Raw genomic sequence first — 11933 nt, forward strand, 5'->3', positions numbered from 1 at the left:
GAAAAAGGGAAATCCTTCGGGTTTTACAGCTGAAGAAATAATTGTGAGATCACATATCTAGACTTGTTGTAAAGTCAGATAATAGATGCTTATGTCAGTTAAACCACTATGTGGTGGGTGTTAGTATTTGCAGCCACGAGCATTCCCAATTGATATTAAAAATCTAAGTGATGTAGCATTTAATTCCTCAGTCGAAGGAAGCACACAAGGCTAAGAACACCAGTTCCTTTATTAATATTTACTGTTATTTTTCCTCCTAAAGAACAGCACAATTCAAATAACAATGATGCACACGTCCCACCCATATGCTCTGTACCGTATCCTGCCTGCCAGGCTGCCTGGCTTCTGCTTGGTTCCTGGCGGAGCTGTCTGGAGACAGCCCCCTCTGTAAATCCCGACAAGGACATAGACACAAGAAAGGGGGACTTTAGCTAGAGGGTAAACTGAGGGGCTCCCAGACTCCTGGGGGACTGCGAACTCGGGGACGTGCGGCAGGTGCTGGGTGGAGGGCAGAGGTGCTGTTTTCACGTGGCTGTTGGGTAATTCCCGGTGGGGAGTAAGCCCTGCTATCACCTCTGTAGGCCAGGGCTGCAGAAACACAGTGGGGTGAGCTCATGGGCTCCATCAGCCAACCAGGGGGCAGGCACGGACATTGGGGCCCAGAATAGGAATCTGGGTGATGCGAGGTCCCCAGAGAAAAGCAGCCCTTGCAAGGTGAGATACTGTGTGAAATGTTATGTCCCCTTCTGCATGCTTTGCAACTGTTGAATGAACAACATTTTTATCAAGACAGAAAGGTAAAGAAAAAAAACTTCCAGCATTTTGGCCTAACGCAACCCAGCATGACTTGCCAATTGCGCCCTCGGGTGCAAACACCTAGTACAGTGGTTGGCAAACTGGGGCTCGTGAGCCACATGTGGCTCGCAAGCCGCGGTTTGCCGCTCTGTTGACTAATGAGTTTGCCGACCACTGACCTGGTACTACACTCTCTAGGGACTGGTCAGATTACCCTGACCCCCAACATTTTAGTTGCACTAAGTCTATGAGTTCAGCTAAAGTGATGACTAATGTACCCTGGAATCAGAGAAGCCCTGGGGGTTTGTGGGGGGGGGCGGTATGTGACAAGGATGGGCCAAGACGGGTCTCAAGTGCAGGTGACTTCCTGGCCGTCATGAGGAAGCTGGCTGCTGAAGCTGCTCTCTCCAGATGGGGAGTAAGGGGGCACCTGGGGAGCCTCGATGATCAGCAGGCCTTCCGGGGACAGCGAGGCAAACACCGTGGCGGGATCCACCTCTGCAGGAAGCCTAGGAGGAGCACAGGGTTTGGTCATTTATGTTAACGCGGGCCACACATTCTTCTGTTCCTCCGAAAGAAAATACTTTTGATAAGAGCTTGGGCCTGGGGTGTAGATGCTGGGTCTGAATCCTGGCTCTGCCCCTTTCTCGCTGCGTGTGGTCCTGGGAAGGCCACTCAATTACTTGGGGCTTGTTCTCTCCTCTGCAAAATGGAGATCGTTCTATTAAACGTGTACCGCATTTGGAGCCTTAGAAGTCTTTGCGAAGAATGTGAACATGCTTTGCAAGTGGTAAAATGCTGCTCAGCAGTAACTTACTTCCAGGTTCAAGTCTCCACTTAGCACCCACCATTCACCAGCTGTTGGCAGGAATGGCCACCAGCCCCTCCCCGCGCAGAGCGAAGGAAGGTGTGTCTCCACCTGCCACGTGCATTGCGGGTGGAATTAATGATGGAATGGGCAATTCGGCAGAATGGGTCAGGCTGGCCGCCTGGCTAGAATGCCGATGCCAACGTCCTCGGTGATGTTTAGAATGAGCTGTGACTGGAGCACATCTTAGGTGTTTGCAGTAGGTGATAAGTGTTTTGTTTCCTAAACACATGTGTAGGCATGACCTGGTCAGAGCTTTGCAGTGGGTCCCGAATGGTTAATAGGAGTTGATATGCCCGTGGCATCGAGCGTTGAATGGAGACTTGGGGAAATTAGAGGACAGGCTCTGTGAGTGAGCAAGCAAGTCAAGGATGGGCTTTCTGAACCCAAATCCGGCTCCAGTTCTGAAGCCGCTTCCATGATGTGGGGATTGTTTGGCGTGAATGAGGCTACCCAGGACACAGTTTCTCCAACAAACCATTGGAACTGGGAGAACCTGTGGTGACCTCTTCGGGATGCCTTTATGAATAAAAATAATAAAAACGGCCTCTGAGCGTTTCCTGTGTGCCAGGTACTTCACCTGAGTCATCTCATTCCTTGTTAACCATAATCCCACCAGGTGAGTTCTATCACCATCCCTGATTCACAGATGGGGAGGTCAAGGTCAGAGAGGAGTGATTTGTCCAAGGTCACACAGCTGGTGAACGGCAGATGGGAATGGAATTGGAATCCTGGTCTCTGGATTTACAGTAGCTCTCTGGCACCTGACTTTTGAAAAAGGGACCATGGCGGGCGGGGGCGGGGGGACAGAAGGTTCGATCCCCATAGAGCGCTCCTGGCCCCGCTGGCTCTGCCTGTTGTACAAGCAAAGCCCCGGGTCTTGATGAAAGAACCCAGAAGTGAGGTAAGCCCGTTCTGGGTCATGGGCAGGGCCCTTCCTGGAGGGACAGCCCGTAGCCCATGCGCCGAATCTACCAGGAGATGCCAGCCCAGTTGAAGCTGCGGGCATTAACAGGGCCTGTGGGGAGGAGGGAAGAGGGAACATGGGCAGCTGCCAAGTTGAGCTTCTGAAGTTTGTCCCTCCCCCTGGCTGCTGGGATGGGTCAACTCTGCTTAACCGTCCGCATGCCAACCCAGTGGGCACCGGATACAATGGTGGCAAATTTAAATATATTGATTTTAGAGCGAGGGGAAGGGAGAGGGAGAGAGAAACACGTTGGTCCACTTATTCACGCATTCATTGGTGCTTCTTGTATGTGCCCTGAGTGGAGATCAAACCCTTGGCCTATCGGGACGATGCTCTAACCCACTGAGCTACCCGGCCAGGGCCCTGAGTTCGAATTCTGACTCTTCCTGATTGTGTGCCTGGAGCCTTTGATCTCGCCCCCGAGCCCATTTCCTTAAAGGGGAAGGGGTAACGGAAGTGTCGGCCCCTGCAGGTGGTGAGAACCCCGTACGCAGGAAGTGCTTGCTGAGGGTGAGCTCCTGCACTGTTCTGCAGCCGTGGGCCGTGCAGGTGCACCCTGACGGCTGTGAATATCTCAGCACAAAGCCCCGTGTCATTGACCCCCAGAATGTCAGAGCCCCAAAGAGTCTTCACGATTGCCCAGGACAAAGCTCTCATTTTACCCCTGGGGAGGGAAGGCAGAGGGAGGCCCAGCGGTGGGGAGAGACTCAGTCAAGGTCTCTGACCAGGTGCCCTGGTCTGGAGGTTTTAATAAGGCCGCTCCCCAAGGAGGAGCCTGAGGTATCCCCTGTGCTAAGCGCTTCGCACACATCCTCTCCTGCCCCATCGGGGTGCCGCCGCCTCCGCGGGGAACGGGGGACAGCAGCTCAGGTTAGTGGAGCCTGGACTCCCAAGCCCCTGGGTGAGATGAGAAGATTGAACCACAGGCAGCTGGGCACTGACCAACCAGAGTGGGAGGATTCACGCCGTGGCGAGGGGGGAGGGCCCTGGGGACCCTTAGTTTCTGGGATGTGGGGAGCTCTGGAGGGTCCGGGGCAGGTCAGGGTGGCTGGTTGGTTGGGAGGGCCCTTGGGGGGCTCAGGGCAGTGGCTAGTGCAGTATTGTCACAGGAGCCGGCCCAGCTGCCGGCCCAGCGGCCGGCCCAGCTGACCCGCAGCCCTGCCTCCGGCCGCTTCAGGCTGTTCTGTCTGGTCAGTAACTCCCAGCGAGCTGTTTCCCCCGAGGCCCCAGAGCTGGCAGCATCCACGCAAATGGCCATGTTCTAAGGCGATTAATGCGGTGCCTTCTTTCTGCCTCAGTCCCCTTCACAGCGCAGCTCTGTCTGTGAGGCGGGGACACCTCATTTGAACCTCTTGAAAGAAACACCCCGCGCCCCCCCCCCCCCCCCCCGCCCTCCCGTTCCCCTCCGCAGCGTTGGATCTGGTGCCTGACTGCGGGGAGGGGTCCTGGGAGGCAGGCCAGTGAGCAGAGACAGTTAGGCCATTGCCTTATGGGGAAGTGCCCTCGGCTTCCAGGAACCCGCATCGCAGGGGGTCAGGCCAGGACACGTGGGGGACGGGACTGCAGGATCCCGAGGCCAAAGAAGCCCAGGAATCCGGCTGATGCTGTCTTTCCAGGGCTGGGCGGAGTGAGGACCGATAGCAGCAAGGATAACAGTGATGTCGGCGCCCACTTGCCAGGGGCTGCTGCGCGCGGACCCTGGGCCACCATCTCCTCTGATTTGCAGGTGGGGAGGCCGCAGGGCTAGCGTCACCCTCCGTCCTCCTCACCGTGAGGAAAGGGCGTTCAGGGTGAGGGGTCGCTCGGGCTGTTCTAAATTCCACCCGTGAGGACCTTTCACCCACGGCTCTCCATCCCGGGAGGTGCGGTCTCTCCTGCCCTGCATGTTGAGCTGCAGCCAGGACGCAGACCCGGGCCAGAAGCACACCTGGCGGCTGATGGCTTAGAAACAAGGCGTGTGCCGGCAGCGTAAGGACCCACAGCCTCCTCTGCCCACGGGGTTGCCAGTGGGGCTCTGTGTGGCTTTGACTCATTGGCTCTGCGGGTGGCCTTCTGCTTACGTGATTCCTCTGCTGTGACATTTCCCCCTTTAGGGTGAAGGTTCAGGTCCCTACCCCACATCAGAGGGGCGGGTGTCTCAAAGGAGCGATGCCCAGGAGGGTACGGACCCCAGAAGGCGGGTCCCAGCCCCTCCCCCGCCCCCACGCCCACCCGGAAACGCACCCAGGGGTCACTTACTGGATCTTCTTGGTGAAGTTCTTGGACACAATGCCCCCCTCATGCTGCTTCTCTTCATGTTTGCCTGGAGGGGAGGAATGCCACGTCAGGATCTGAGTCCCTTGGCTCCCGCTGATGAGAGCCCAGGCTCAGGTTCAAGCCCTGCCCCTGCCCCTGCCCCGCTCATGGTGTGGCCTGGGGCTTGATCTAGACTCCAGGCTCCAGCAGTCTGAGCCTCGGGCCCTCACCTGAGCCCACTCCCAGGCTGCTGAGGAGATGAAGCAAGACCATGGCCTGGAGCGGAGGCCTTGACTGCAGTTTGTAGACAATTATGTGTCGTCTTAGGAAGTCACAGGCCCGTGTGGCCTTGTATCTCCTAAGCCCTCATTGGACAGCACCCACCGCTCAGCAGACAGGAGAGCCCTGGGCTAACACCCCGATGCCGCCCGCTGGCTGCACAGCTCATGGACCCTCCCCACCTCCCAGGATGGGCTGCTCAGGGTTACCCGTGCCGAAACGGAGGCCCAGCCCCGGGTTCTGAACCAGCTCTCTCTGAATCTAAGCCAGGTGCTGGGTCCGACCCTCTCTGCCCATCCTATTAGCTCCGAGTCCTATTCCTGCGCCTGGTCCTGAGAGAGCTGTGGGCAGCAGCGCTTCAGTCTGCTAGCACCCGCCCCCCCAGCCTCCCAGAGGGGCTCTGCCTCAGGAAGGGAAGGCTCCATGGTGTGAACTGCCCCTTCCCTCCTGCAGGGGGCAAGGGAGGGGGTGTCGTTCTTTCATTTTCCTTCCTTAGGAAGGAAAAAGATGAAATTACCAGGAGGCCGGGGCCCAAACTCCTCTCCCCTGGCAGTTTATATAACACACTCTGAGCCTGGTAGCCCTCTCCCATTCTTGTTTTTTTAAAGGGAGAGTGTCTCTCATTTCTCTGTAAACAAGGAGTTAGTGTCGGGGGAACCATTCCCCTCCTCATTTGTGGGGCCACAGCCCAGGGCGAGGGACCCTCATTTACACAGGGACACCCTTCGGAGGGGCTTGGGAATCTAGACTGAATAACCTGGTGGGATATATTATTTTCTGTGGTCCCAGATTTTGAAAAACTGACCATTTATAGGTAACTACATTATTAATTGCTTTTTTATTCATTACTCTTTTCTTAATTACTCTTTCCTGATTATGAGATAATGCATGTGTAAGTTAGAAAATAATGAAAAAAAATCAAAACCACCCATAGCCCCATCGCCCTGAGAAAACCACTGGCATTTTTGTGGGTGTTCCAGACTTTTCGTTGGGTGCTTAGAAATGCATAGATGTTATGTGGTGTAGCTGTGCGTCACAGAGCTTACCCAGTGGGATCTTGCTAACACACTCTACGTAATTACTTTTCTGTTACGGCAGATGCTCTTGGACGTGGTTTTTAACGGCTGCCCGGCGTCCCCGTGGGGTACACAAGGTCATGCAGCCAGTCCCCAGCTTTTGGGCACCGGGACAGCTCCTGATATGGAAAGAATGTCGCTGCACCGATATTCTTGGGCTTCTTTAGGGTAAATTCCGGGTTCTAGAATTTCTAAGCTTGATCTGTGCTGCTCAATCACCCAGCTGGGCAGAAGGGGCAGTGATGGAAATGGTGTTGAAACTGGAGTATTGCTATTCTGTGAATGTGCTGATGCTCTGAGAGTCTGTTCTGACCTGCCAAGCCCTGACCACCAGCTGCCCGGCTCTCACACTGGCACGCGGCCAGAGGAGCGCGGTCAGCCCCTGGTCCCCTCCCTGGGGCCTGGGCCTCTGGAGGCCTGTCTCCCTTGGGGACAGGCCAGTGCCTCTGACTCAGCCCTTCTGCACACTGCGTCCTGGGAATAACAAAGGAGGAAGCGGGGGATCAGAGTAATAATAGCAAACCCATATAGCACTTGTGTGGTGTCAGCCACTGTTCTAAGCACCTCACCTGTAACAACTCCATTCATTTTCACACCAGCCTTATGCTTGCGATTGTGTGGATAGGGAACCGAAGTTCAGAGAGGTTAAATGATGTGCCCACGGTCACACAGCTTGGAAGAGCAGGAGCAAAGTTCAGAGGCAGGTATGTGGTTTTTGGACTTGAGTCCCTGCTCTGACATCTACTTTTCTCAGAGCCTCAGTGTATTGTTCTCTAAAATGGGGGTGACAGCAGCATCCTGATTATTGGGTTACTTTGAGGAGTGAATGACAGTCACAGAATTGCTTTGTAAGTTGTAAAAATATTGTGCGAAGGTAAACGCTTGTGGTTTATTTTGATGTTTGGGACAGGATTGCCCCTCAGAAGTTAACCCTCCCTGTCCGTGCTCTGAGAACAAGGTTTTGGGGTCAGGGAGGAGAGGGTCTCTGATTTCCATAAGAGGGGCCTGGGGTGGGGTTCATCTGGTTGAAAGAAGGTGTTGAGCCTTAACGCTTAATTTGCATAGCATTTGAATATCTATTTAGTAGGGGCAGTTGAAGGATTATGAGTAATTTTTAATTTCTTATTTTGCTTTCCTGTTTATTTTCTACGTGGGAATAATTTGATTTTTGTAAACATAAAAAAGTGATTATCATGATTAAAGAAAGAAAAACAGAACTCATCTGAAGTCCAGGGAAGCCAAGAGGCCTCTGGGAGCCTTGGAGAAATGTGGGCATCGGCACTAGGGGAAAGCCACTGGCCCAGCTGCAGAAAGCAGGCTGTTACCGGGCCGGCGGGGGCCCTGGGGTTAAGGAGAAGGGCTGGGCATACGGTCTTGGGGGCTTTCCAGTCCCTTCCCCGGCCAGAGCCTGGCCCAGTGGCCAAGGAAGGGAACGTTTCTTGGCTGGTGGCTGCAGGGCGGGGTGGGAGTGTGAGAGGCATGATGGGAATCTTCTGGTCCGGCATCATCCAAACACTTCCTTGGAACTGGACACTCACATGTGTCAGATAAGACAAGGCCGTCTCTCAGAGAGTCCGAAACCACGTTAGCAAACTCAACGCTCTGCCAAGCCCCACAGCAAGAGGGCGGTTATAATGTTGTTTCATCTGGCACCTTCTAGAATTCTGGACGCCCTCCTCCATCCATTTCTCAGAAGCCTAGTGACAGCTAAAAGAACACTGTTTGGCAAATACTGACCCAGTCCACCTTCCTGGTAACGCTGAGGGTAGGAGGTGGTAGGGAGGTTTGGCCCAGGGCCACACAATCGGAACCGGGAACTGGCTAGGTTGGCCTGGCTTTGGATTTCAGACATTGCCATGGAGAAGTGGGTGATCTCAGGTGAATTCCTCTCTCTGGGCCTCAGTTTCCTCATCTGTAAAAGGGGTACAACAGACCTAGCCATGTTGACTTAGAAGTCCACAGGAGGAAGCAGCGAGCCATGCAGGTATTCAGCACAGAGTGCGTGGGGAACAGGTTTGTCACTGTGAGATGCAGGAGGGGAGACCGGTTTTACGTCTGACTTCCCTCGAAAGTTGCATTTTAGATGGAGCCTCTGCTGTTGATCTGATCTTCCAAATTGCTTTCGGGAGAGACTGTATGTCCTCTCAGCGGATCTGGATTCTGTCAAGCCAAGGTGGCTAAGTGCATACCTGTGAGAATTTTACAGCCTCAAAAGGCTTTGTCTGTCTTTGTCTTTTTTATGTTCCCCAATGACCCCATTTTACAGATGTGGAAACAGGCTCTGAAATGCATTCAAAGCCTCTGGATCAGTAAGTGACTTAGCTGGGATCTCGGCTTGGAGCTGCCCGATCCCATTTGTTAAGAAGCACCTAGAAAAGAGGACGGAGCGGCTGGGCAGAGGTCTCCTGGAAGGGCCACCGGACCCTCCGACCTGGGGTGGAAAACTCAGGAACCTTAATTAAAACGAAGACAGAGAGGGTGGTCATAATAATGCCCATTTCCGGGGCGCCAGGCAGGCACCATCACCAGCTCCATTTTACAGACACTCTCCTGTTTCATATTGTCTGCATATATTTAAGCTTCTCTGTAGCCTGTGGGATAGATATTATGATGATCCCCACTCTGCAGACGAGGGAACTGAGACTCAGCGGTGAAAAGACGTTCTTGTCCACATCCATCCAGAGAGTGAACAGCGCAGCCAGGGTGGGAACCCAGGTCTCGAAGGCCATCTGCCATTTATGATTTCTCAGGGCCTTCCTGTGTGGCTGGCATTTTAGCAACATCAGCTTCAGTAACCGTTTCAGGCATTCTGTACCCACACGTTGCACGCATCAGCTCATTGGATACAATCATCCTTATGCTCCTGTAGCCCTTTGAACCCCAATTTCCAGATTAGGAAACAGCAGAGAGCCGCTAAGTCACCTGCACAACCTGCCGGTCAGTGGGGAGCCTGTTTCAGACCCTAGCCCAGCTTCCCGGCCCCGGCTGCCCAGAGCCCTGGCTGACCCCTCCGGCAGCACGTGGCCCTGGCCTGACTCCGGGCCTCCACGCCTGCCAGAACCTCCGATGTTTATCATTCCGACCTGCCGGGCTTTGAAACGCCCATGAACGCCTTCCTGCCAGGGCTGGTCCTGCCCACCGTGTTTGCGAGGCTTTTATTGATTTTCTGGCCGGCAGAGCCTGCTGGGAACCAGCTCCTTTTAATGGAGCTTTAATTGCCGGGAAGGGAAGCGACAGAAAGCGTCTCCTCTCTCCCAGAGTGTGGGCAGGCCCAGACTCCTCCTGCTGCTGACTCACAGCGTGACCTTGGACGCATCCCGCCGGGTCCTAGCCTCGGCCCAAGTGGGCCTGGAGGCCTCTGTCCTCAGGGCTGGGGGGGAGGCGTGTTGGGGAGAAGGAACAGGAGAGGTTTAGGCCGGCCCTTCGTCCCTCGTAGGGGCTTAAATGACCGACTCGCTTCTGGCCTCCAACTCGCAGGCAGCCTGGATTTGAGCCTTTGGTGGCCTTGGGCGCGTTCCCTAAGCCTCCCTGTGCCTCCGCTTCCTCGTCTGTAAGAAGGGGAGGCCCACGGGGCCCCTGCCCTCGGGTCGCATTGACTGAGAAGCTGCAGGCGAAGCGCTCAGGTGGGTCTGGCAGACAGGAAGCCTGGTCAAGGTTACCAGTTGGTATCCTTAAAGTGGCGATTAAGCCTCAGTGTTCTCATCTGGGACAAGGGGAGTGTTGCCCTTGAAGCCAGGCTGTTGCTAACACTCCACATTAAACACACCTTCGAGGCTATGTTGTGATGCTGGGGTGCAAGAAACCCTATTTCTCTTCTGTCTTTCAACTCCTATGCCTGTGTCACTTCTTCCTCTGCGATTCTCCGTCACCATATCCGGCCGGGTTCCCACCTCCCTGCGGCTCTGATGGGTAGGCCGGCGCCCCTAGGCCCCGCAGCCCGAGCTTTCCCGGCCAGGGGAGTTCTCCCTAAAGGGAACTTCTGGGGCTGCGTTCCTGAGCCCTGAGGTCGCCTGCGTCAGCCCTCACAGCTTCCCCTCCGGGAGAAGTCCTCTGAGCTGTTCCAACCTGCAGCCCCCACCCCACCCCTTCTCTCTCCCTCCTGATCCCCACTCACCAGACACCTCCACGTATCTGTCCTTGGTCTTCACCATCAGCTCCTCCGGCTTGAAGCTGTGCACATTGACACACACTTTCCAGGGCTCTCCAGGGAAGGGTGGGGGGCTCCTGCCATCCGCAGGTACCCCAAACCTGCCTGTGGCAGTTGGCACCCGGGGCACCGTGCCCGGCCTCAGGGATCCTGGCCAGGCCGAGGAGAGTCGAGGCAGCGCCCAGTCGGGCCAGGGGGCAGTCAAGTCATCGGGGAAGGGGTCCATGCCAAAGCCATCGTCCAGCAGGCGGGAGGAGAGGGGCGAGTCTCGGAAGGGGTCCCGGCGCAGGCGGCTTGGGTAGTGGCAGGAGAAGGGCATCTGACCATCAGCCATGGCGGATGCTGAGCTGGAGTGCAAACGGAGGCTCAGAGAGAGGGAGCCACCTGCCCAAGGTCACACAGCAAGGTGATGTGGGTGGGCTAGCCTTCCAAGCTAATTCTTCAGCCTCAAGAGCTGCTGAACCATCCACTGCGGAGGGTGGAGGCAGGCACCAGGCTGGGGTCCCAACCCCCAAAGACTCTCCGGCCACTACAGGCCACCCGGGCTGGTCCTGCAGAATCCCAGAGCGCTCTGCCCACACCGCCTCACCCGCGATCCGCCAGCCTCTGTCCTCCCAGGCTGTCCAGGCTCGAAGCCAGAGCCGCCAAGGTCTCAAGTGGAGCCAGGAGCTTAATAAACCCTGGGACGCAGGCCTAGAAACTTCTCCTGGCTTCTGGGCTGGGAGCCTTTTATTTATAGCTGCTGCGGCTGGAGGTGGTACTGCCCAGGGTCCGTCACGGGAGTATTCCGAGGTGATGAACTAGCCCTGCGGATCCGGACGCCCAGCTGGCCCGAGGGGGCTGGGAGCGCCCTGCAGCCCGCCCCTGGGACAGGCTCTCCGCCCGCCCCCAGCCGGCTCCGCCCGCCCTCCCCGCCCTCCCCCGGAGCCGCCCTCCCAGCCAGCACTTAGGCCCGGCTATTAATAACCCTCTGCTGGCTGCAGGCTCAGATCACCCTCTGCAAATACTTTCCCCCGCGCCTGCTGATCCTGCCGCCCCCGGACCGTAGAAGGGGACCGGGACCCGGGAGCCGCGGACTTGAGGGCAGGTGGCCCCGGGTGCAGCAGCCCACAGCTCTGAGCTCGCCTCCCGCGCCTGCCAGGCTCTCAGGTTCTCCCCAAGCGCCCGTTCCCTCCTGTGAAATGGACCTCAGAGCAGCCAGCTCGCGGCGGGTGCCCGGAGGAGTGGGCGCAGCCTCCCGCGCTGGGCGGACCGACGTGTTTTCAGAGTTGAGCTCTCACCCACGCCGCTCGCTGTGCCAGGCCCCTTGAAACTGCGTGGGCCGGGCAACTAGTGGTGGCCTCTCTACTGTTACTGCGAGGTCACTACTGAAACTTACCCACGGGTGCGATTCCCAGGCAGGCTGCCGGGCCTGACCCTGAAGGCAGAGAGGACCTGTTCTCCAGTTCCCCGCCCCCGCCCCCGGGGCTTGGAGGATGACTACAAACCCCCCTTCGATGGGAGGGCCCATCTTTGATCTGCCCCCAACAGGTGGGCGATCTGAGGCAGGCGGTCCCTCTGTGGGCT

The 11933-nt window shown here is 56.5% G+C and overlaps 1 protein-coding gene across 2 annotated transcripts; it reads right to left on the reverse strand.

Moving 5' to 3' along the window:
- Positions 1 to 211: 211 nt before the first annotated feature.
- HSPB8 (heat shock protein family B (small) member 8) lies at positions 212 to 11933 on the reverse strand. Of its 2 annotated transcripts, none has more exons than XM_080649546.1 (4): positions 11746 to 11933; positions 10335 to 10714; positions 4869 to 4932; positions 212 to 1304 (listed from the first exon to the last, which is right to left on the reverse strand). In XM_080649546.1, the coding sequence occupies exons 2-4, from the start codon at positions 10699 to 10701 to the stop codon at positions 1145 to 1147; spliced, it is 591 nt and encodes a 196-aa protein (XP_080505672.1). In that variant the 5' UTR covers positions 10702 to 10714; positions 11746 to 11933; the 3' UTR covers positions 212 to 1144. The 2 variants fall into 2 exon arrangements, with proteins under 2 accessions (XP_080505672.1, XP_080505671.1); XM_080649545.1 differs by lacking the exon at positions 11746 to 11933 and adding an exon at positions 10957 to 11209.

Source organism: Plecotus auritus (genome assembly GCF_963455305.1).
Source record: "Plecotus auritus genome assembly, chromosome: 13".
Lineage (NCBI taxonomy): Eukaryota > Metazoa > Chordata > Mammalia > Chiroptera > Vespertilionidae > Plecotus > Plecotus auritus.